This window comes from Oncorhynchus mykiss, chromosome 30, assembly GCF_013265735.2.
Source record: "Oncorhynchus mykiss isolate Arlee chromosome 30, USDA_OmykA_1.1, whole genome shotgun sequence".
Taxonomy (NCBI): Eukaryota; Metazoa; Chordata; class Actinopteri; order Salmoniformes; family Salmonidae; genus Oncorhynchus; species Oncorhynchus mykiss.
Genome location: NC_050570.1, coordinates 34,462,281 through 34,483,836, shown reverse-complemented (window position 1 = coordinate 34,483,836; position 21,556 = coordinate 34,462,281). Strand labels below are relative to the sequence as shown.

Below are 21,556 nucleotides of genomic sequence, written 5' to 3'. Positions count from 1 at the left end.
CCTCCATATGGAGTCTCGGATCACATTTTCAGATCAAGTTTAAATTGGCTTAGTCGTTAAGGTTGTAAACCTTGTGGAAGTTACATTCTTAAAAACATAATATTTGAATAATCAAATAATTATCTAGTTTATCGTTATTTCCTTTAGAAAATAAAAACAGCCCGTTTATGCGTTGTTTGATTTCAGATTCAAATCAAATAAACGAGGAACGACTCTTTACTCGTTTTGTATCTTGTCATCTAATATGACATATTAATTGGGCAAAAAGTACACGGACCTGTAACAAATAATCAAACTTTATTTTGATTCGAACTTTGGCTCAAACTGTGTGAAAACCGACCAACAGCTGGAGGCGTAGCAAGCCACACTATTGAGCTGCCACTGTCTGGTCTCCCTACATATGCTGCATTTAAAACAACTGGGTACTCGGGAAAAAAATACCATGTCAAATCATGACGTCAGTGATCTTCTGGTCGGAGCTCTAGACAGAGGCCCGAGCTCCCGAGTTTGATGACTGTTCAAATCGATATTTCCCAGTCGGAGCTATTCTTTTCCCCCGAGTTCCCAGTTATTTTGAACGCTCCGAACTCGGAGATTTCCTAGTTCCCCGTTGTTTTGAACGCGGCATTAACATGACCACCACTGTGCACAGCAAGCAACTGTAGAATTCAACATGGCTGCCTTTCACGGTCAGTAAGGGAGTTATTTTCAAGTCAGAAGCGGATAGTTAGCGTTTCACTATCTAAATCCAGAGAGAAATACATTTTCGTAGCCCGGGCCTCTCAAGCAGACCGCGATGGCTCAGTGCGTACAGTCGGTGCAGGAATTCATCCAGGACTCGTTTGTCCCGATGGTGGCGGTCCTGTGCAGCGAAGATGCGGAGAAAGTGACTCGTAAAAACAACCTGAATTTCTCGGAGCTGCTAAGGCCCTTCTGCCGGTTAACATCCGAAGGTAAGGGCTTTGACACACAACAACTAAACGTTTTTATGCTCAAGACCGACCCATTACACAGAGACATCTTAAACAAAGCTATGTTTGCGGCATTGTGTGTACAATTGTTAACTAGTTAGCTTTAGCATGATGTTGTCCTCCTAGCCACCTAAGCTAACGTTAGCCAATTGCATTTACCGCCGTCACTTAGCTGTGTCAAGTCAAGTGACAGGAAGGACTAACCACCAGTAGCAGACGTGGTGTTGAAACAGGGGCCTTGTCTTGTTTCTTTAATGTGTCACACGATAGGGCCCACTGACACCCAAGATGTCTGCCAGTGTGCGGCTGCAACCGCCTTGAGTGCCTTTGTAACGTTTGTTAGTTCGAATTGCTTTCGTTTCAACGCAGCGGGGAAGAGGCCCACTTCCATTAGGGCCGGGGATGAGAGGGACGACTTGGGAGTTAACTAAGCTTCGCTTGTCATGCTAATTTAGCTAGCTAAATTGCTTAGACACCCTTCCTTGAAGTTGCAGCTATCTGCTTGCTAGCTATATTAGCTGAGCAACGCCCAACAACATTTCACTTAACGTAGCTACTCGCTAACTGGCTAAGCAAGATGGATTCTGAGACAGAAATAGACATTCAGTTGAACTTGGATTAAGCAGCCACTCGCCAGAGTGTCTTTGGCTAGAGTAGATGACGGTTGTATTCGTAATTCGGTTTAATGCTGGTTTACCACTGGCATTTAAAACGCTAGATTACTCATGGTCAGACTGACAATCCAATGGCTTGGTTCCACACTCATTATGTAATCTAGCTAGCTAGCTACCAACCCATATCCATCCCATAGGTACCATTATAATATCTTTGCAAAGGGCAAGGCCTACCAATCACATCTAGTGTTTATTTTTGCTATGGCTCAAGTGAAATTGGAAAACCGCCGTGTTTTAAAAACAAGAAGGCTCTAGGTTTTGATTATCAGGCTGTGATAAACTCATAGCCATAAGTGTCATTGCCCTATCATAACCCTAGTTGTCTAATAATGAGTCATCTCATAGACACAAGGCCCCAAGAGAAGAAGAGGAGCAGGAAACAAGGAGTGGCAATCTCACAAAACTCCAGAGAATAAGCGCTTGGTGTGTGTTTAACTTCCAGCACATTTAATCCAATTTCTGGTGGAATGTGTCCAGATTGTTGACGGGGCTGACTTGGAGGACATCACTGTGAAGAAGTGCCAGAGTGTTTTCCTTAGAGCCTCAAAGTGGAGGCCGGTATGGATATCCTTGTCTCATCGTGCACTAGCGGCTCCTGTGGCGGGCCTGGCGCAGTGCACGCTGACCAGGTTGCTAGGGGCACGGTGTTTCCTCCGACACATTGGTGCGGCTGGCTTCCGGGTTGGATGCGCGCTGTGTTAAGAAGCAGTGCGGCTTGGTTGGGTTGTGTTTTGGAGGATGCATGGCTTTCGACCTTCGTCTCTCCCGAGCCCGTACGGGAGTTGTAGCAATGAGACAAGATAGTTACTACTAACAATTGGATACCACAAAAAAGAGGGCAAAAAATGTATAAAAAATAATATGCAAATTAGCATCAACATCATGCCAAACTACAAATCCCAGCGTGCTGTGTGTCATATCTAGCTGACACCTTGGCTAACGGCTATTTTGTCAAACAGTGGCAGGTGGGGCAGAACCCCACTTGTTTTGAGCCCCACCTTTCTATTCCCCCAAAAATGTCATATTTTTTGCCATTAAGGGTCACACATCAGTTTGCAAACAATGTAAAACATATTTTTTTTTTGTGCAAAAATTGAGTTAATAAAGACATATACAAACGTGGTCTCTTTTTTTGCTTAAGGCAGCTCCAAAATGCAGGTGTTTCAGCCTAGCCCAGTGCTTTCTGTAGTGGTGGGGCAGCCAGCGGAAGATACGGAGCCTAGGGGTTGGTACTTTCTCTAGTTGCGCCGTGATTTGCTCAGGCTTCTGTCACTCATGGGGATACTATGTCACTGCCAAATCTAAGAGTAGTGCCCGAATATTCAAGCCCCTTGGGTGCTGCCATGGAGTTACATTAGAAGTGCCTTCAAGAAGGTGCACGGTCATTTGCCACATATAACGTGATTTGACGTAATTTTATATCTGTCATACTTTCAAAATCTTAGCTAGCCAGCTAGCAGTCATCATGAATCAAGTCAACAATCTACTGGCAAATCTTTTTAAATCCTTTTCATATGAAGATAAATAATAAATAAAACGTCTGTGCTCACTGGCCATTGGACATAAAAATGACACAAGTTGGAAAATCAAATCAAAGTTGTTTTGTCACGTGCGTCGAATACAACAGGTGTAGTCCTTACAGTGAAATGCTTACTTACAGGTCCTTAACCAACAGTGCAATTTTTAAGTAAAAAATAGGTATTAGGTTAACAATACATAAGTAAAGAAATAAAAACAACAGTGAAAAATAACAGTAGCGAGGCTATATACAGGCACTGGTTAGTCAGGCTAGTTGAGGTAGTATGTACATGTAGGTATAGTTAAAGTGACTGCACATATGATAAATCGAGAGTAGCAGTAGAGTAAAAGAGGGGTTGGTGGGTGGTGGGACACAATGCAGATAGTCCGGGTAGCCAAAGTGTGGGGGCACCGCTTAGTCGGGCTAATTGAGGTAGTATATACATGAATGTATGGTTAAAATGACTATGCATATATGATAAACAGAGAGCAGCAGCTTAAAAGAGGGGTTGGGGGGGGGGCAGTGCAAATCGTCCGGTAGCCGTTTGATTACTTGTTAAGGAGTCTTACGGCTTGGGGGTAAAAGCAGTTGAGAAGCCTTTTGGTCCTAGACTTGGTGTTCCGGTACCGCTTGCCATGCGGTAGTAGAGAGAACAGGCTATGACTGGGGTGGCTGGGTTCTTTGACCATTTTTAGGGCCTTCCTCTGACACCGCCTGGTGTAGAGGTCCTGGATGGCAGGCAGTTTAGCCCCAGTGATGTCCTGGGCCGTACGCACTACCCTCTGTAGTGCCTTGCAGTCGGAGGCCGAGCAGTTGCCATACCAGGCAGTGATGCAACCAGGACGCTCTATGTTGCAGCTGTAGAACCTTTTGAGGATCTGAGGACCCATGCCAAATCTTTTCAGTCTCCTGAGATGGAGTAGTCTTTGTCGTGCCCTCTTCTCGACTGTCTTGGTGTGTTTGGACCATTCTAGTTTGTTGATGTGGACACCAAGGAACTTGGAGCTCTCAACCTGCTCCACTACAGCCCCGTCGATGAGAATGGGGGCATGCTTGGTCCTCCTTTTCCTGTAGTCCACATTCATCTCCAATGTCTTGATTATGTTGAGGGATAGGTTGTTATTCTGGCACCACCCGGCCAGGTCGCTGACCTCCTCCCTATCTCATCGTTGTTGGTGATCATGCCTACCACTGTTGTCGTCTGCAAACTTAAGGATGGTTTTGGAGTTGTGCCTGGCCACACAGTCGTGGATGAACAGGGAGTACAGGAGGGGACTGAGCACGCACCCTTGAGGGGCTTCAGTGTTGAGGATCAGTGTGGTGGAGGGTGTTGAATGCTGAGCTGTAGTCATTGAATAGCATTCTCTCTTAGGTGTTCCTTTTGTCCAGGTGGGAAAGGGCAGCGTGGAGTGCAATAGAGTGGATCATCTATGGGTCTGTTTGGGCGGTATGCAAATTGTAGTGGGTCTAAAGTTTCTGGGGTCATGTTGTTGATGTGAGCCATGACCATCCTTTCAAAGCACTTCATGGCTACAGCTGTGAGTGCTACGGGGTCTGTAGTCTTTTAGGCCTGCATGAGAGCTGATGCTCTCATGCATGCCTCAGTGTTGCCTGCCTCAAAGTGAACATAGAAGTAATTTAGCTCGTCTGGTAGGCTCGTGTCACTGGGCAGCTCGCAGCTGTGTTTCCCTCTTGTTGTCAGTAATAGGTTGCCACATAAGACAAGCGTCGGAGCTGGTGTAGTACAATTCACTCCTAGCCCTGTTTTGGCGCTTTGCCTGTTTGATGTTTTGTATGAGGGCTTAGTAGGATTTCCTATAAACCTCTGGGTTTGAGTCCCGCACCTTGAAAGTGGCAGCTCTACCCTTTAGCTCAGTGTGAATGTTGCCTGTAATCCATTGCTTCTGGTTGGGGTATGTACATAGTCACTGTGGGGAACGACGTTCTCGATGCACTTATTGATAAAGCCAGTGACTGATGTGGTGTACTTCTCAATGCCATCGGAAGTATCCCAGAACATGTTCCAGTCTGTGGTAGCAAAACAGTCATGTAGTTTAGCATCTGCTTCATCTGACCACTATAGACCCAGTCACGGGTGCTTTCTGCTTTAATGTTTGCTTGTAAGCAAGAATCAGGAGGATGGAATTGTGGTCAGATTTACCAAATGCAGTGTGAGTGAGAGCTTTGTATGTGTGTGTGGAGTACAGGTGATCTAGAATTTTTTTCCCTCTGGTTGCGCATTTAACATGTTGATAGAAATGAGGTAAAACTGATTTAAGTTTCCCTGCATGAGAATCCCTGGCCACTAGGAGTGCCACGTCTGGGTGTGCGGTTTCCTGTTTGCTTATTTCCTTATACAGCTGACTGAGTGAATTCTTAGTGCTAGCATCTCTGTGTTGGTAAATAAACAGCCACAAAAAGTATGGATAAACTCTCTTGGCAAATAGTGTGGTCTACAGTTTATTCTAAGATACTCTTCTTCAGGTGAGCAATATCTAGAGACTTCCTTAGATTTTGTGCAGAACACCCCCCCCCCCCCCCCCCCCCTCATCTTACTGAAGTGAGTGTGCTGTTCTATCCTACTGGTGCAGCGAATATCCCGCTATCTGAATATCCATGTCACCGATCAGCCACTATTCAGTGAAACATAAGATGTTACAGTTTCTGATGTCCCGTTGGTAGGATATTCGCGATCGTACCTCGTCTAATTTATTGCCCAGTGATTGCATGTTGGCAAGTAATATTGACGGTAACGGCAGCTTTGCCGCTTGCTGTCTGTGGTTCCTTACGAGGCACTCCGCTCTGTGTTCTCTGTACCTGTTTGTCTTTATCTTGGAAATGACGGGCATGTTGGCCTTGTCGGGTGTTCAAAGTAAATCCTGTGGGTCCTGCTTGTTGGAAAAAATATATAATAATAATAATAATAATAATAATAATCTTAGTCTAATCTGAGGTGAGTGATATCCAGAAGCTCTTTTTTTTTGCCGTAAAATACGGTTTCAGAAACATTATGTATAAAACAAGTTACAAATAACGCAAAAAACCCACATAGTAGCACAATTGGTTAGGTGCCTGTAAAACTGCTGTCATTTCTTCAGGTGCCATTCTACTACTAAAAATGAGTGGTTTGGAAGGAATCAGTGGCTAACTGCAAGCAATTGCAAAGCAAACACTAGCCTTCTATTCATTAGAGTGGATGTGTGGTCCAAGTCTGGATTTAAGGGTCTCTCTCTTCTAAGCTTAAAAGGATTAACATTCAACATTGGCCATGGTGTCAATCAATTCTGCCGCGCTCAAAACAAATGAGAACTGATTTGAGTGAGTTCAAGACAACTGGAAACTTGGGACTAATGTTTTGAACCGTCATCCAACTTGGAATTGCAAGTCGGGAACTCGGGCCTCTATCTAGAGTTCGGACCTGAAGCTTACTGACGTCATCATGATTTTACTTTTCCGAGTTCCCAGTTGTCTTGCAAGCACCATAAATTCAGAGTATGCCAGAATTTGATGACAACGTTTGCCTCGAAGGACCGTAGTGCCACATTCCACAACGTGAGTCCAAAAATGTCTTGTATGCTTCTGCATAAAATATGTATAATGCGAGGGAGATATGTATACTGTAGCTAAGAAAGTAATACTAAGTGTATGTTGTGTAGTAAGTTGTTAGTAGCCCATTTGCCTCACCCTAATAATTTGGTCCCGATTCCCTTCCTAATTTCACCTACAGTCGTGGCCAAAAGTTTTGAGAATGACACAAATATTAAGTTTCACAGTCTGCTGCCTCAGTTTGTATGATGGCAGTTTGCATATACTCCAGAATGTTATGAAGAGTGGTCAGATGAATTGCAATTATTTCCAAAGTCCCTCTTTGCCATGCAAATTAACTGAATTCCAAAAAAACATTTCCATTGCATTTCAGCCCTGCCACAAAAGGACCAGCTGACATCATGTCAGTCATTCTCTCATTAACACAGGTGTGAGTGTTGACAAGGACAAGCCTGGAGAGGACTCTGACATGCTGATTGAGTTTGAATAACAGACTGCAAGTTTCAAATGGAGGGCGGTGCTTGGAATCATTGTTCTTCCTCTGTCAAACATGGTTACCTGCAAGGAAACACGTGCCATCATTATTGCTTTGCACAAAAAGGGCTTCACAGGCAAGGATATTGCTGCCATTAAGATTGCACCTAAATCAACCATTTATCGGCTCTTCAAGAACTTCAAGGAGAGCGGTTAAATTGTTGTGAAGAAGGCTTCAGGGCGCCCAAGAAAGTCCAGCAAGCGCCAGGACCGTCTCCTAAAGTTGATTCAGCTGCGGGATCGGGGCACCACCAGTACAGAGCTTGCTCAGGTATGGCAGCAGGCAGGTGTGAGTGCATCTGCACGCACAGTGAGGCGAATACTTTTGGAGGATGGCCTGGTGTCAAGAAGGGCAGCAAAGAAGCTACTTCTCTCCAGGAAAAACATCAGGGACAGACTGTTAAACTGCAAAAGGTACAGGGATTGGACTGCTGAGGACTGGGGCAAAGTCATTTTCTCTGATGAACCTTTCCGATTGTTTGTAGCATCCCGAAAAAAGCTTGTCCGGAGAAGACAAGGTGAGCGCTACCATCAGTCCTGTGTCATGCCAACAATAAAGCATCCTGAGACCATTCATGTGTGGGGATGCTTCTCAGCCAAGACCGTGGGCTCACTCACAATTTTGCCTAAGAACACAGCCATGAATAAAGAATGGTACCAGCACATCTTCCGAGAGCAACTTCTCCCAACCATCCAGGAACAGTTTGTTGACGACCAATGCCTTTTCTAGCATGATGGAGCACCTTGCCATAAGGCAAAAGTGATAACTAAGTGGAATTGGGAACAAAACATCGGTATTTTGGGTCCATGGCCAGGAAACTCCCCAGACTTGAATCCCATTGAGAACTTGTGGTCAATCCTCTAGAGGCGGGTGGACAAACAAAAACCCACAAATTCTGACAAACTCCAAGCATTGATTATGCAACAATGGGCTGCCATCAGTGTTGCCCAGAAGTTAATTGACAGCATGCCTGGGCGGATTGCAGAGGTCTTGAAAAAGAAGGGTCAACACTGCAAATATTGACTCTTTGCATCAACTTCATGTAATTGTCAATAAAAGCCTTTGACACTTATGACATGCTTGTAAGTATACTTCAGTATTCCATAGTAACATATGACAAAAATATCTGAAGACACTGAGGCAACAAACTTTGTGGAAATTAATATTTGTGTCATTCTCAACTTTTGGCCGTGACTGTACTGTTCTGAATTGGTGGTGCACATGTAGCCTGTTTTAGAGAAATGTCATCGAATATTGTAAGAGCTTTCGTTGTCTGCTTATATGCCCCCTTTATTTATCCTATGGTTCTGGCTTAATGTACAGGGAGGATACTGTAAGAATGGCACATGTTTGGAATTCTGTCACTGTACATTTCAAAGTGCTGAACAAATAGTTATATTCACTACGTCCATCCTAGCTCGCCCGTTAATGTCTTAAGACTAAATTTCGGATTGACTCTAATCCGCTCGTCATCCTCTTCTGCCGTAGTTTATACATCTCAAATGCCAGTAGAAAATAGAGGTCGCCCGATTAATCGGAATGGCGGAGTAATTAGGGACGATTTCAAGTTTTCATAACAATCGGTAACCGGCGTTTTTGGGTGCCAATTATGGCCGACTTATATTGCAATCCACGAGGAGACTGTGGCAGGCTGACCACCTGTTACGCGAGTGCAGGCAGCAAGAAGCCGTGCTAAGTTGCTAGCTAGCATTAAACTTATCTTTAAAAAACAAACAATTGATCTTAACATAATCACTAGTTAACTACACATGGTTGATGATATTACTAGTTTAACTAGCTTGTCTTGCGTTGCATATAATCAATGCGGTGCCTGAAAAAGAGTCAGGGTATGTGCAGCAGTTTGGGTCGCCTGGCTCATTGCGAACTGTGTGAAGACCATTTCTTCCTAACAAAGACTGTAATTAATTTGCCAGAATTGTACATAATTATAACATTGAAGGTGTAACAGCAATATTTAGACTTAGGGTTGCCACCTGTTTCATTATTTATTTGAGACTAAATTAGTTGTATTTATTATACTAAGGTAAAATAAGTGTTCATTCAGTATTGTTGTAATTGTCTTTATTACATATGTTTTTTTATCGGTATCTGCTTTTTTTTGGTCTTCCAATAATCGTTATTGGCGTTGAAAAATCATAATCTGACCTCTAGTAGAAACCACATTTGTTTAAGCAAGTCAGCAATATCAGCAATGTATTTTTTTTAAAGCCATTAACTTAAGTCTACCCCCTCCTTTTTTGAACATTCTGTTAAAAATCGCGCAACTTTTCAGCGTCCTGCTACTCATGCCAGGAATATAGTATATGCATATGATTAGTATGTGTGCATAGAAAACACTCTGAAGTTTCTAAAACTGGTTAAATCACGGCTGTGACTATAACAGATCGTGTGTTTCATTGAAAAGCGCAAGAAAAACTGCTCTCTGAAAGCTAAAAATTATTTCCATGCATCACTTTCATGGGTTGTTAAAAGGGCACAAAATGTATTATCGACCTGCATGCAATTCCTACAGATTCCACACGATGTCGCCATTGTCGTCATTTTCAATGGAGTTTTTTCTTGGTAAATCCAACTAACTGGATTCCGTTTCTTCCGGTCTCCACCAGGATGTTTTGAATGTGCACATTGGCAGCCATTGATTTGCAGACGAGGAGCTATTGAATATACATCGCCCTGTAATCATTTTGATAGATTATAAACGTTTACTAATACCTAAAGTTGGATTACAAAAGTATTTCGAAGTGTTTTGTGAAAGTTTATCGTCGACTTTTTTAATTTTAAAAAATGACGCAGCGTTTAAAAACAATTTTTTTTTTCTGAATGACACAGCTTCCATAGAAAGCTATTTTGGGTATATATGGACCGATTTAAACGAAAAAAAGACCCAATAGTGATGTTTATGGGGCATATAGGAGTGCCAAGAAAGAAGCTTGTCAAAGGTAATTAATGTTTTATATTTTATTTCTGCGTTTTGTGTAGCGCCGGCTAAGCTATATCTTTGTTTACATCGCATTCAGGCATTTTGGGGTGTTGCATGCTATCAGATAATAGCTTCTCATGCTTTCGCCGAAAAGCAGTTTAAAAATCTGACTTGTTGGCTAGGTTCACAACGAGTGTAGCTTTAATTCAATACCCTGCATGTGAATTTTGATGCACGTTTGAGTTTTAACGAGTACATTTAGCATTTAGCGTAGCGCATTTGCATTTCCAGGTGTCTACTTGAGACATCTGTGTCTCAAGTAGAAGCAAGAAGTTAAATGAGGCTGAATGAACTTTTTCACTTCCAGAAAGGCTCTGCTGATAGCCAGGTGTAGCAGTGGTAAGGTGTTGGAACTCTACTGTTGGGACAGCTTTATGTAGGCCCTAACAGTGTGGGTGCTGTTTGTCACCGTTATAGTGCAATTAATGTGTTGGTTCGTGTTGTGGTATGGGTTTACTGGCATGCATCTAAAACATTTTTTATTTAGTTTGCCCGACCAAGATTTACATGATAAAATCACCACTGGTGTCAACTTAAAACACAGCCCTTATTTAAAGTGTTTCTGAAATCCCCTATGCAGTATAACAATTAGAACCATTTCCGTGTTTGACCCCTAGGTTTTATGGGTATTATGACTCATACTGTGGTACTCTATTTGCGCCGGCTGTCGGTTAAACTCCTTTTCGGCTACATTTTCCACTAAGCTACTTTTCAGTTTAGTTTCAATTCGCTAGTCCCTTGTGCCCTCTCCTGCTAGAATGCTAGAAGATGCATATAATTCAATCTATTGATTGGATAGGTGCCTGTCAGTCACAAAGCGACCGATGACAGGGAAACACAGCATAGAGGAAGAGTGAGGTTACACTTCTGCCAACAATCTGTCCAAAAATAAGCCCAATGCGTTTCTATGGGCTTATTTTAGTCTGTGTTCACAAATCCACCAATTTGTGTAGGCATTTGTAATGATGATAAATGAAAGGCTTTCCTAAAAACCTTCTCAATGAAATGTTAACTACAAAGTAGCCCATGCTTACCTGGCAGAATGCTATGATTATTTTCATCAATCTAGTGGGTATTTGCTTTGCAAACTCTACAATCACATGTGAGCTACAAAAATACTGCTTAACAGCTTCTTGCTAAGTGCACACTTGAATTAAAGGGTAACTACACGTAATAGATCTACATTTACCAGATTTTTCACCCCAGACCTCAAAAGTGGTTTGATGATGTGATTTAAGCATTGTTTTGGACTTAGAACATCCATTTCTTTTTAATTTAATTTTCTATTAAAAAGTGTGATTTTGAGGGAAAACCTTTAAAAAAAACGAAACCTTTCATTTATTTTTCAAGACAATGTCTTGAATGTCTAAGTCCAGGCTATTTACTTCCTTTTTTTGTTTTAATAAAAGGCATCATTTGAAACATAAACGTTGTAGCAATTCATATTTTACAGTAAATAAGACTAACTAATGAAAGAGGGGGGGAAAAAACAAAATATATTTTGGTGTTCAAGTGTGGGTGGGGTTAAATGTGGAATGCCTGGTCAAGTGCACAGCCAACACTTCATGTCCTTTCAAAGAGGTCACCCTTCTAACTCCATTCTATGAATCTATTAATTAATTTATTAATTGCTGCCCAAACCTTGCCACAGTGCCAAAGGTAAGATTTCTCAATTTCTGTATAATATTTAGTGTGTATAGACTAATGAATGAACTCCTTTTACTGTAAATGTTTAGCTCACTGATAAATCTTAGCTAACAATTGTTAATCTTGTTAAATTATGCTATACAGTGAAAACAACCGTATCTATTGCTAGACTAGAGATATGCCCTAGCTATAGTTAGTCATTGGTTGCACATCTAACTAGCTGGAATGAAGCAAGGGTATGAATAGTAGACATACAAGTGTATCCGTTCACAACAGGTTTTCAGCTACCCAGACCTGTCTGAGCAGCCTGATGGGGTGCCGTCGGTTTGTCCAGTTTACACCTGTGCTAATCTGTGCGTGTATAGCAATGGAATTAAACATCCAACCAATGCATCAAGTGTTGTGCTGTAGGTCCACCACACACCCGAAGCGTTGTGGGGTCCTGTCCAGAAACAACCCCTACACCTAGACACTTGTTGAGATCTGAGACAATTGGACAAGTGTAAACAAAATTCCACCAAGCCTGTCAGAGGGTAAGGTGGCGCTCAGTGTCACCACCCATCAATCCCTCTCAGATCTTACAAGTTTCTCGACACTGGGCAGTAGGGGTTGTTTCTGGACAGGCCAAGGGTATTATGGTAGCTCAGTCAATCTGGCACTGTCAAAAAACATGAATAGTTGTCATACTTGCTTCGTCTGTCCTTGGGAGAATCTCAATTGCAATTCCTTGTTTCATTGCATCCTCTCTCCTCGTCTCCTCCTCAAAACCCTTTGAATGAGAAGTTCCCTCCCCTCTCACCTTCTTATCCAATGGGTTTTGAGAAGGAGAGAGGATGTGAGGAATGAAGGAAATGCAATTGAGATTCTCTCCCCTTGTTTCCACCATTCATCACCTCCTTCTCATAGCACATGGGAGAGGGAAGGTTCCTCCCCTTAGGCTCCAATGCACTTTCAAGTAGAGGCAAGTTGTGGAGGGACATGGACAAAGGAAGCGAGAATGTGATGTCTAGTTTTCTCACACACACGCGCTGCTTGAAGAGTTTACTGATTATTTGGATTTATTTAACTAGGCAAGTCAGTTAAGATCACATTCTTATTTACAATGATGGCCAAACCCGGACGACACTGGGCCAATTTTGTGCCGCCCTATGGGACTCCCAATCACGGCCGGATGTGATACAGCCTGGATTCGAACCAGGCACTGTAGTGATGCCTCTTGTACTGAGATGCAGTGCCTTAGGCTGCTGCGCCAAATTATAATTTAATTATTGGTTATTGTCAATGATTTTTTTTTGGACAGAACCCATTGTATCATATGAACTATAGAAATGCTGTTTTTCTTTTGGATTCTTCTGGGAGGTTTAGCATGGCTGTAAATGATAGAGAAGTTGACTATTTGAAGCACAACTAGACTTGGCAACTAGGCATGACAAAAACAGTGTCCATGGGACATTTTGGAGTTTTGGCCTCATTGTGCCTATCGAGACTCTTATTCCGGTAACTACACATGTGAAGCTGTAAGAAAATCCTATTTAAATGTATGTCATACCTTTTTGAAATGTTCACTGTGATGTTACATGTTTTCCTATTGATGGATAGAAATACCTATTACAGATAGAATAAAGGCATTAGAATGAACCAGAGGCTGCCACAAGTAGAGCTCCTTCTGCAATAAACATCACACCGGTTGCAAGCCTCCCTGGACCACGCTGGGCTGGGGGCACTGGCTGGCTACTCTTTCTATTTGCTGGCTGCTCTGTTCTTGTGGAAAACACTACTACCATAAGTTACATGGCCATTTGCTACTACAACCTCGCATGAACAAAGCTTTATTTAGCCAAATATCATATATGCGAATGCCAATAAGTGTTTTTTTGGGGTGGGGGCATATGTGAGACTCGGTGCATGCTCAGTTGTCCGGTTGTACTCACCCATGATAATGTTAGCGGTAGTCAAAAGTATTTAGCCATAGGCCCTAGGTCTTGTTTAACACTTAATTTGATCTCTGTCAATAGGTTAGTTTATGTAAGGGACTCTTATGTTTCATATATAGGCCTAAACATCTTCACTGACATTAACCAAACTAACCACATCCCCTTCCTTTTTTTTTGTCCAGTGTTTCCAGATGTCTGAAATATATGTAATTACTTACAATATGAGTGAAATTGTTTTCCTTCCAAAAATTGGTAATTATGTTAAAAGGCAGCTTTTGTGTTGGAAAGGGTGTACCCCAACAACCAAATGCTGGGGTGTATACTGGTCATTAACAATATTCATGCATTTAGACCGTTGATTGGCCATGTCGTCCTTCTCAGGAGTATGATGTCATACTTTGAGGAAATGTTTTAGGTGGGGCACTTTAAGTGTTTTTCTTTGGGGGGGGGGGTTCTCCAAATTATGCATTGGCCACATACGACTAGTCAATAACTCAATAACTTAACAGAATATGAACTTTTTTAAAGTGAGATTTAAACTGGACAGTTACTTTAAAATCTGACTGACTATATACAGTGGCAAGAGGAATTATGTGAACCTCTTGGAATTACAGTGAGGGGAAAAAGTATTTGATCCCCTGCTGATTTTGTATGTTTGCCCACTGACAAAGAAATTCAGTCTAATTTTAATGGTAGGTTTATTTGAACAGTGAGAGACAGAATAACAACAAAAAAATCCAGAAAAACGCATGTCAAAAATGTTATAAATTAATTTGCATTTTAATGAGGGAAATAACTATTGCCTGATTCCTCGAACAAAAGATATCTCAGAAGACCGAATATTAAGAATTGTTTACTTGCATAAAGATTGGTACGTGTTACAAAATTATCTCAGAAAAGCCTTGATGTTCATCAGTCCACGGTAAGACAAAATTGTCAAAAATTGAGAAAGTGCTCAATGCTCAATGAGGATAAGAAGAATCCTAGAGTGTCAGCTAAAGACACAGAAATCTCTGGAACACGCACACCTCTGTTGACGAGTCTACGATACGTAAAACACTAAACAAGAATGGTGTTCATGGGAGGACACCACGGAAGAAGCCACTGCTGTCCAAAAAGAAAACAGTGCTACACGTCTGAAGTTTGCAAAAGTGCACCTGAATGTTTCACAGTGCTACTGGCAAAATATTCTGTGGACCGATGATACTACAGTTGTGTTGATGGGAAGGAACACACAACAATGTGGAGGGAAAAAGGCACAGCACACCAACATCAAAACCTCATCCTAACTCTGAAGCATGGCGGAGGGAGCATCATGGTTTGGGGCTGCTTTACTGCCTCGGGGCCTGGATCGTTTGCTATCAGCAACAGAAAAATGAATTCCCAAGTTTATCAAGACAGCCTTACATTCTCCTGCAAATATCTGTCCTCCAATTGAAGCTCAACAGAAGTTGGGTGATGCAACAGGACAACGACCCAAAACACAGAAGTTAATCAACAACCGAATGACTCCAACAGAAGAAAATACGCCTTCTGGTGTGGCCCAGTCAGATTCTTGTCCTCAACCCGATTGAGATGCTGTGATCAAGAGAGCAGTTCACACCAGACATCCTAAGAATATTGCTGAACTGAAAGTTTTGTAATGGTCCAAAATTCCTCCTGACCATTGTGCAGGTCTGGTCCAAAACTACAGAAAACATTTGGTTGAGGCTATTGCTGCCAAAGGAAGGTCAACCAGTTTTAAGGGTGCACATACTTTTTCCACCCTGCACTGTGAATGTTTACATGGTGTGTTCAATAAAGACATGAAAACGTATAATTGTTTATTAGTTTTTGCAGACTTTGTCTATTGTTGTGACCTAGATGAAAATCGGATCAAATTTATGCAGAAATGTGGGTATTTCCAAAGGGTTCACATGCTTTCTCTTGCCACTGTATGTGTTTCAGCATGTTCGATGGGATCAGTTTTAAACAATACGTTATTTTGAGATGCAAGATCACTGATTCTATACAGTCAATATAGTCTATCTCAAACACACACTTTCTGTCTCCTTAGGTCACATGAGGGATCCCAGCAACCAGGTGCAGGTGGTGAAGAACCTTCGCATCAGTGTCAACAACGTGGTGACACGCCCTTCTGTCCCTTCCTCCGGCGTCCCTGGCCATGCCCACCGACGGCTGCTCAGCGAGGTGGTGTTGACATGCCAACCGGCTGAGGGTGGTGTTGCCAATGTCATTACTGCTGGTGACTATGATCTCAATATTAGTGGTGAGTATATCGAGAAGTGGGTACGAGGGTGGGTTTAGAAGCAGGAGAAAGGGCAAGAGATGGACAGAGCAACATGAAATGGCAAAAAAAGAGGTGATGGAGAGAGTGAAAGGGAGAGAAGACATGGGGTACATTCGATTAGTTGCAGTGGTTTCAGAAAGTATTCACAGCCCTTGACTTTTTCCACTTTTTGTTACAAGTTGGGATTTAATTGCCTTTTTTTGGTCAACGATCTACACAAAATACTCTAATGTCAAGGTGGAAGAAAAATTATAACATTTGTAAAAAATAAAATCTTTGTTACATAACTATTCAACACCCCTGAGTACATGTTAGAATCTCCTTTGGCAATGATAACAACCAAGTCTTTCTGGGTCTCTAAGAGCTTTTCACACCTGGATTGTGCAACATTTGCCTATTTATTATTTTCTAAATTCATCAAGCTCTGTCAAATTGGTTGTTGATCATTGTTGGACAATAATTTTCACGTTTTGCCATAGATTTTCAAGTAGATTCAAGTCAACTGTAACTCGGAAACTAAGGAACACTCACGGTCTTCTTGGTCAGCAACTCCAGTGTAGATTTGGCCTTGTGTTTTAGGTTATTGTCCTGCTGAAAAGTGAATTCATCTCACAGTTTCTGGTTGACAGCAGACTGAACCAGGTTTTCCTCTAGAATATATGCATGTGTTTAGCTTATTCTGTCTTTTTTTTTTATCCTGAAAATCGACCTAGACCTTAACGATTACAAGCATACCTGTAACATGATGCAGCCACCACTACGCTTGAAAATATGGAGAGTTGTACTCTTTATTATGTTGTATTGGATTTGCCCCAAACATAACACTTTGTATTCGGGTACAGGCTTCCTCCGTTTCACTGTCAATTAGGTTAGTGTTGTGGAGTAACTACAATGTTATTGATCCATCCTCAGTTTTCTCCTTTCACATCCATTAAACTCTGTAAATGTTTTAAAGTCACTATTGCCCTTATGGTGAAATCCCTGAGTGGTTGTTTTCCTTCCGCTCAAGCAACTGAGTTAGGAAGGACGCCTGAGTCTTTGTCGTGACTGGGTATATATATATTTTTTTAAATAAAAAAATAAATCAATTAGGGTGTGGATCAGCTTTAATGTTGTGGACAGAAGATTGCTTCTGTCAATGTAATTGTTTGCATTACCAATCCCCCATATGAAATGCTTACTTATAAGCCCTTAACCAGCAGTGCAGTTCAAGAAAAGTTAAGAAAATATTTACCAAGTAGACTGAAATATAAAAAGTAACACAATAAGAATAACAATGAGGTTATATACAGGGGGCACCGGTACCGAGTCAGTGTGCGGGGGGGGGTACAGGTTAGTTGAGGTAATTTGTACATGTAGGTGGGGGTGAAGTGACTATGCATAGATGATAAACAGAGAGTAGCAGCATTGTACAAAAGGGGTAGGAGTCAATGTAAGTTGTCCGGTGGCGATTTTATAAATTGTTCAGCAGTTTTATTGCTTGGGGGTAGAAGCTGTTGAGGAGCCTCTTGGTCCTAGACCTAGCGCTCTGGTACCGCTTGCCGTGTGGTAGCAGAGAAAACAGTGTATAACTTGTGTGTCTGGAGTCTGACAATTTTATGGGCTTTCCTCTGACACCCCCTATTATATAGGTCCTGGATGGCAGGAAGCTGGGCCCCAGTGATATACCCGGCCGTTCGCACTACCCTCTGTAGTGCCTTATGGTCAGATGCCGAGCAGCTGCCATACCAGGCTGTGATGTAACCGGTCACGATGCTCTCGATGGTGCAGCTGTAGAAACTTTTGTGGATCTGAAGACTCCTGAGGGGGAAAAGGTTTTGTCGTGCCCTCTTCATGACTGTCTTGGTATGTTTGGACTAGAGGTCGACTGATTTATGATTTTTCAATACCGATACCGATTTTATTGGAGGACCTAAAAAGCCAATACCGATTTAATTGGCCAATTTAATAAAATAAAACAATTATTTGTAATAATGACAATTACAACAATACTGAATGAACACTTATTTTAACTTAATATAATACATCAATAAAATCAATTTAGCCTCAAGTAGATAATGAAACATGTTCAATTTGGTTTAAATAATGCAAAAACAAAGTGTTGGAGAGGAACGTAAAAGTGCAATATGTGCTATGTAAGAAAGCTAACGTTTCAGTTCCTTGCTCAGAACATGAGAACATATGAAAGCTGGTGGTTCCTTTTAACATGAGTCTTCAATATTCCCAGGTAAGAAGTTTTTAGGTTGTAGTTATTATAGGACTAATTCCCTCTATACCATTTGTATTTCATTAACCTTTGACTATTGGATGTTCTTATAGGCACTTTAGTATTGCCAGTGTAACAGTATAGCTTCAGTCCCTCTCCTCGCTCCTCCCTGGGCTCGAACCAGCAACACAACGACAACAGCCACCACATCGAAGCGTTACCCATGCAGAGCAAGGGAAACAACCACCCCACAAGGCTCAGAGAGAGTGAAGTTTGAAATGCTATTAGCACGTGCTAACTAGCCAGCCATTTCACTTCGGTCACACCAGCCTCATCTCGGGAGTTGATAGGTTTGAAGTCATAAACAGCGCAATGCTTGATGCACAATGAAGAGCTGCTGGCAAAATGCACGAAAGTGCTGTTTGAATGAATGTTTAAGCGCCTGCTTCTGCCTACCACCGCTCAGTCAGATACGTAGATACTTGTATGCTTGTATGCTCAGTCAGATTATATGCAACACAGGAAAAGCTACATAATATCTAGTAATATCATCAACCATGTGTAGTTAACTAGTGATTATGATTGTTTTTTATAAGATAAGTTTAATACTAGCTAGCAACTTACCTTGGCTTACTGCATTTGCGTAACAGGCAGTCTCCTTGTGGAGGTCAATGAGAGAGAGGCAGGTCGTTATTGCGTTGGACTAGTTAACTGTAAGGTTGCAAGGATGGATCCCCCGAGCTGACAATGTGAAAATCTGTCTTTCTGCCCCTGAACGAGGCAGTTAACCCCCTAGGTCGTCATTGTTCTTAACTGACTTGCCTAGTTAAATAAAGGTGTTATATATATATATATATATATAAAAAGAATTGGCAAATCGGTGCCCTAATTAATCGGCCATTCCAATTAATCGGTCGACTTCTAGTTTGGACCATGATAGTTTGTTGGTGATGTGGACACCAGGGGACTTGAAACTCTCGACCCGCTCCACTACAGCCCCGTCGATGAGATTAGGGGCCTGTTCGGCCCGACTTTTCCTGTAGTCCGCGATCAGCTCCTTTGTCTTGCTCACATTGAGGGAGAGGTTGTTGTCCTGGCACCACACTGCCAGTTCTCTGACCACCTCCCTGTAGGCCGTCTAATCGTTGTCGGTGATCCGGCCTACCACAGTTGTCGTCAGCAATCTTAATGATGATGTTGGAGTTGTTTGGCCACTCAGTCATGGGTGAACAGGGAATACAGGAGGACACTAAGTACACACCCCTGAGGGGCCCCAGTGTTAAGGATCAGCGTGGCAGACACGTTGCCTACTCTTACCACCTGGGGGCGGCCCGTCAGGAAGTCCAGGATCCAGTTGCAGAGGGACGTGTTTAGTCCCAGGTTCCTTAGCTTAGTGATGCGCTTTGTGGACACTGGTGTTGAACGCTGAGCTGTAGTCAATGAACAGCATTCTCACATAGGTGTTCCTTTTGTCCAGGTGAGAAAGGGCAGTGTGGAGTGCAATAGAGATTGCATCATCTGTGGATCTGTTGGTGTGGTATGCGAATTGGAGTGGGTCTAGGGTGTCCAGGAGGATGCTGTTGATGTGAGCCATGACCAGCCTTTCAAAGCACTTCATGGCTACCGTTGTGGTAATCATTTAGGAAGGTTACCTTCGCTTCCTTGTGCACAGGAAACTATGGTGGTCTGCTTGAAACATGTTGGTATTACAGACTCGGCCAGGGAGAGGTTGAAAATGTCAGTGAAGACACTTGCCAGTTGGTCCGCGCATGCTTTGAGTACCCGTCCTGGTAATCCGTCTGGCCCAGCGGCTTTGAATGTTGACCTGTTGAAAGGTTTTGTTCACATCGGCTGCCGAGAGGGTTATCACACAGTCATCCAGAACAGCTGGTGCTCTCGTGCATACTTCATTGTTGCTTGCCTCGAAGCAAGCATAAAAGGCATTTAGCTCGTCTGGTAGGCTAACGTCACTGGGCAGCTCGCGTCTGTGTTTGCCTTTGTAGTCCCTAATAGTTTTCAAGCCCTGCCACATCCGACGAGCGTCAGAGCATGTGTCTAAATCCTGTATTGACCCTTTGCTTGTTTGATGGTTCTTCTGAGTGCATAGCGGGATTTCTTATAAGTGCCTGGATTAGTCTCCCCCTCCTTGAAAGCGGAAGCTCTAGCCTTTAGCTCGATGCAGATGTTGCCTGTAATCCATGGCTTCCGGTTGGGATATGTATGTACAGTCACTGTGGAGACAATGTCATCGATGCACTTATTGATGAAGCCGATGACTGAGGTGGTGTATTCCTCAATGCCTTTGGATGATTCTCAAACATATTCCAGTCTGTGCTAGCAAAACAGTCCTGTAGTGTAGCAGCTGTGTCATCTGACCACTTCCTTATTGAGTGAGTCATTGGTACTTCCTGCTTTAGTTTTTGCTTGTAAGCAGGAATCAGGAGGATTTTATTGTGGTCAGATTTTCCAAATGGAGGGCAGGGGAGAGCTTTGTATGCATTTCTGTGTGTGGAGTAAAGGTGGTCAGATTTTTTTTTTTCTCTGGTTGCACATGTGACATGCTGGTAAAAATTTGCTAAAACTGATTTAAGTTTGCCTGCATTAAAGTCCCCGGCCGCTAGGAGCGCCACTTCTGGGTGAGCGTTTTCTTCTTTGCTTATGGCCTTATAGAGTTGGTTGAGAGTGTTCTTAGTGCCAGAATCCATTCTGCGGTGTTAAATAGACTGCTATGAATAATATAGATGAGACCTCTCTTGGTAGATAGTGTGGTCTACAGCTTATCATTAGGTACTCTACCTCAGGCGAGCAATACCTTGAGACTTCTTTAATATTAGACATCGCGCACCAGCTGTTATTGACAAATAGACACACCACCCCTCGTCTTACCAGAGGTAGCGTCTCTGTTCTGCTGGTGCATGGAAAATCCCACTAGCTCTGTGTTGTCCATATCTTCGTTCAGCCACGTCTCGGTGAAATATAAGATGTTATCGTTTTTTATTTCCCATTGGTAATGTCATCTTAATCGTAGGTTATACATTTTATCATCCAATGATTGCACGTTAGCAAGAAGATCGATCTGCGGCCTCTTTTCCTGCGTCTTTTCTTCACACAATAGGCGGGGATCTGGGCCTGTTCAGGATATCCTTCTATGAAGGCTATTCCATGTGAGAAATTGCCAGAACCTGAAGATCTCGTACAACGCTGTGTACTACTCCCTTTACAGAACAGAGCGT

The 21,556-nt window shown here is 42.5% G+C and overlaps 1 protein-coding gene across 2 annotated transcripts in view; it reads left to right on the top strand.

Annotated features, from left to right (window-relative positions):
- The first annotated feature begins 261 nt into the window (after positions 1 to 261).
- The window catches only part of LOC110521746 (trafficking protein particle complex subunit 8), an 85,260-nt gene continuing 63,965 nt past the window's right edge, over positions 262 to 21,556 (top strand). Inside the window, exons 1-2 of one of the 2 annotated variants that reach the window (XM_036969359.1) lie at positions 262 to 953; positions 15,884 to 16,096. In XM_036969359.1, coding sequence (XP_036825254.1) covers positions 797 to 953; positions 15,884 to 16,096 — 370 coding nt within the window. In that variant the 5' untranslated portion in view covers positions 262 to 796. The remainder of the gene's footprint in view (positions 954 to 15,883; positions 16,097 to 21,556) is intronic. The other variant, XM_036969360.1, reaches the window with a different exon arrangement.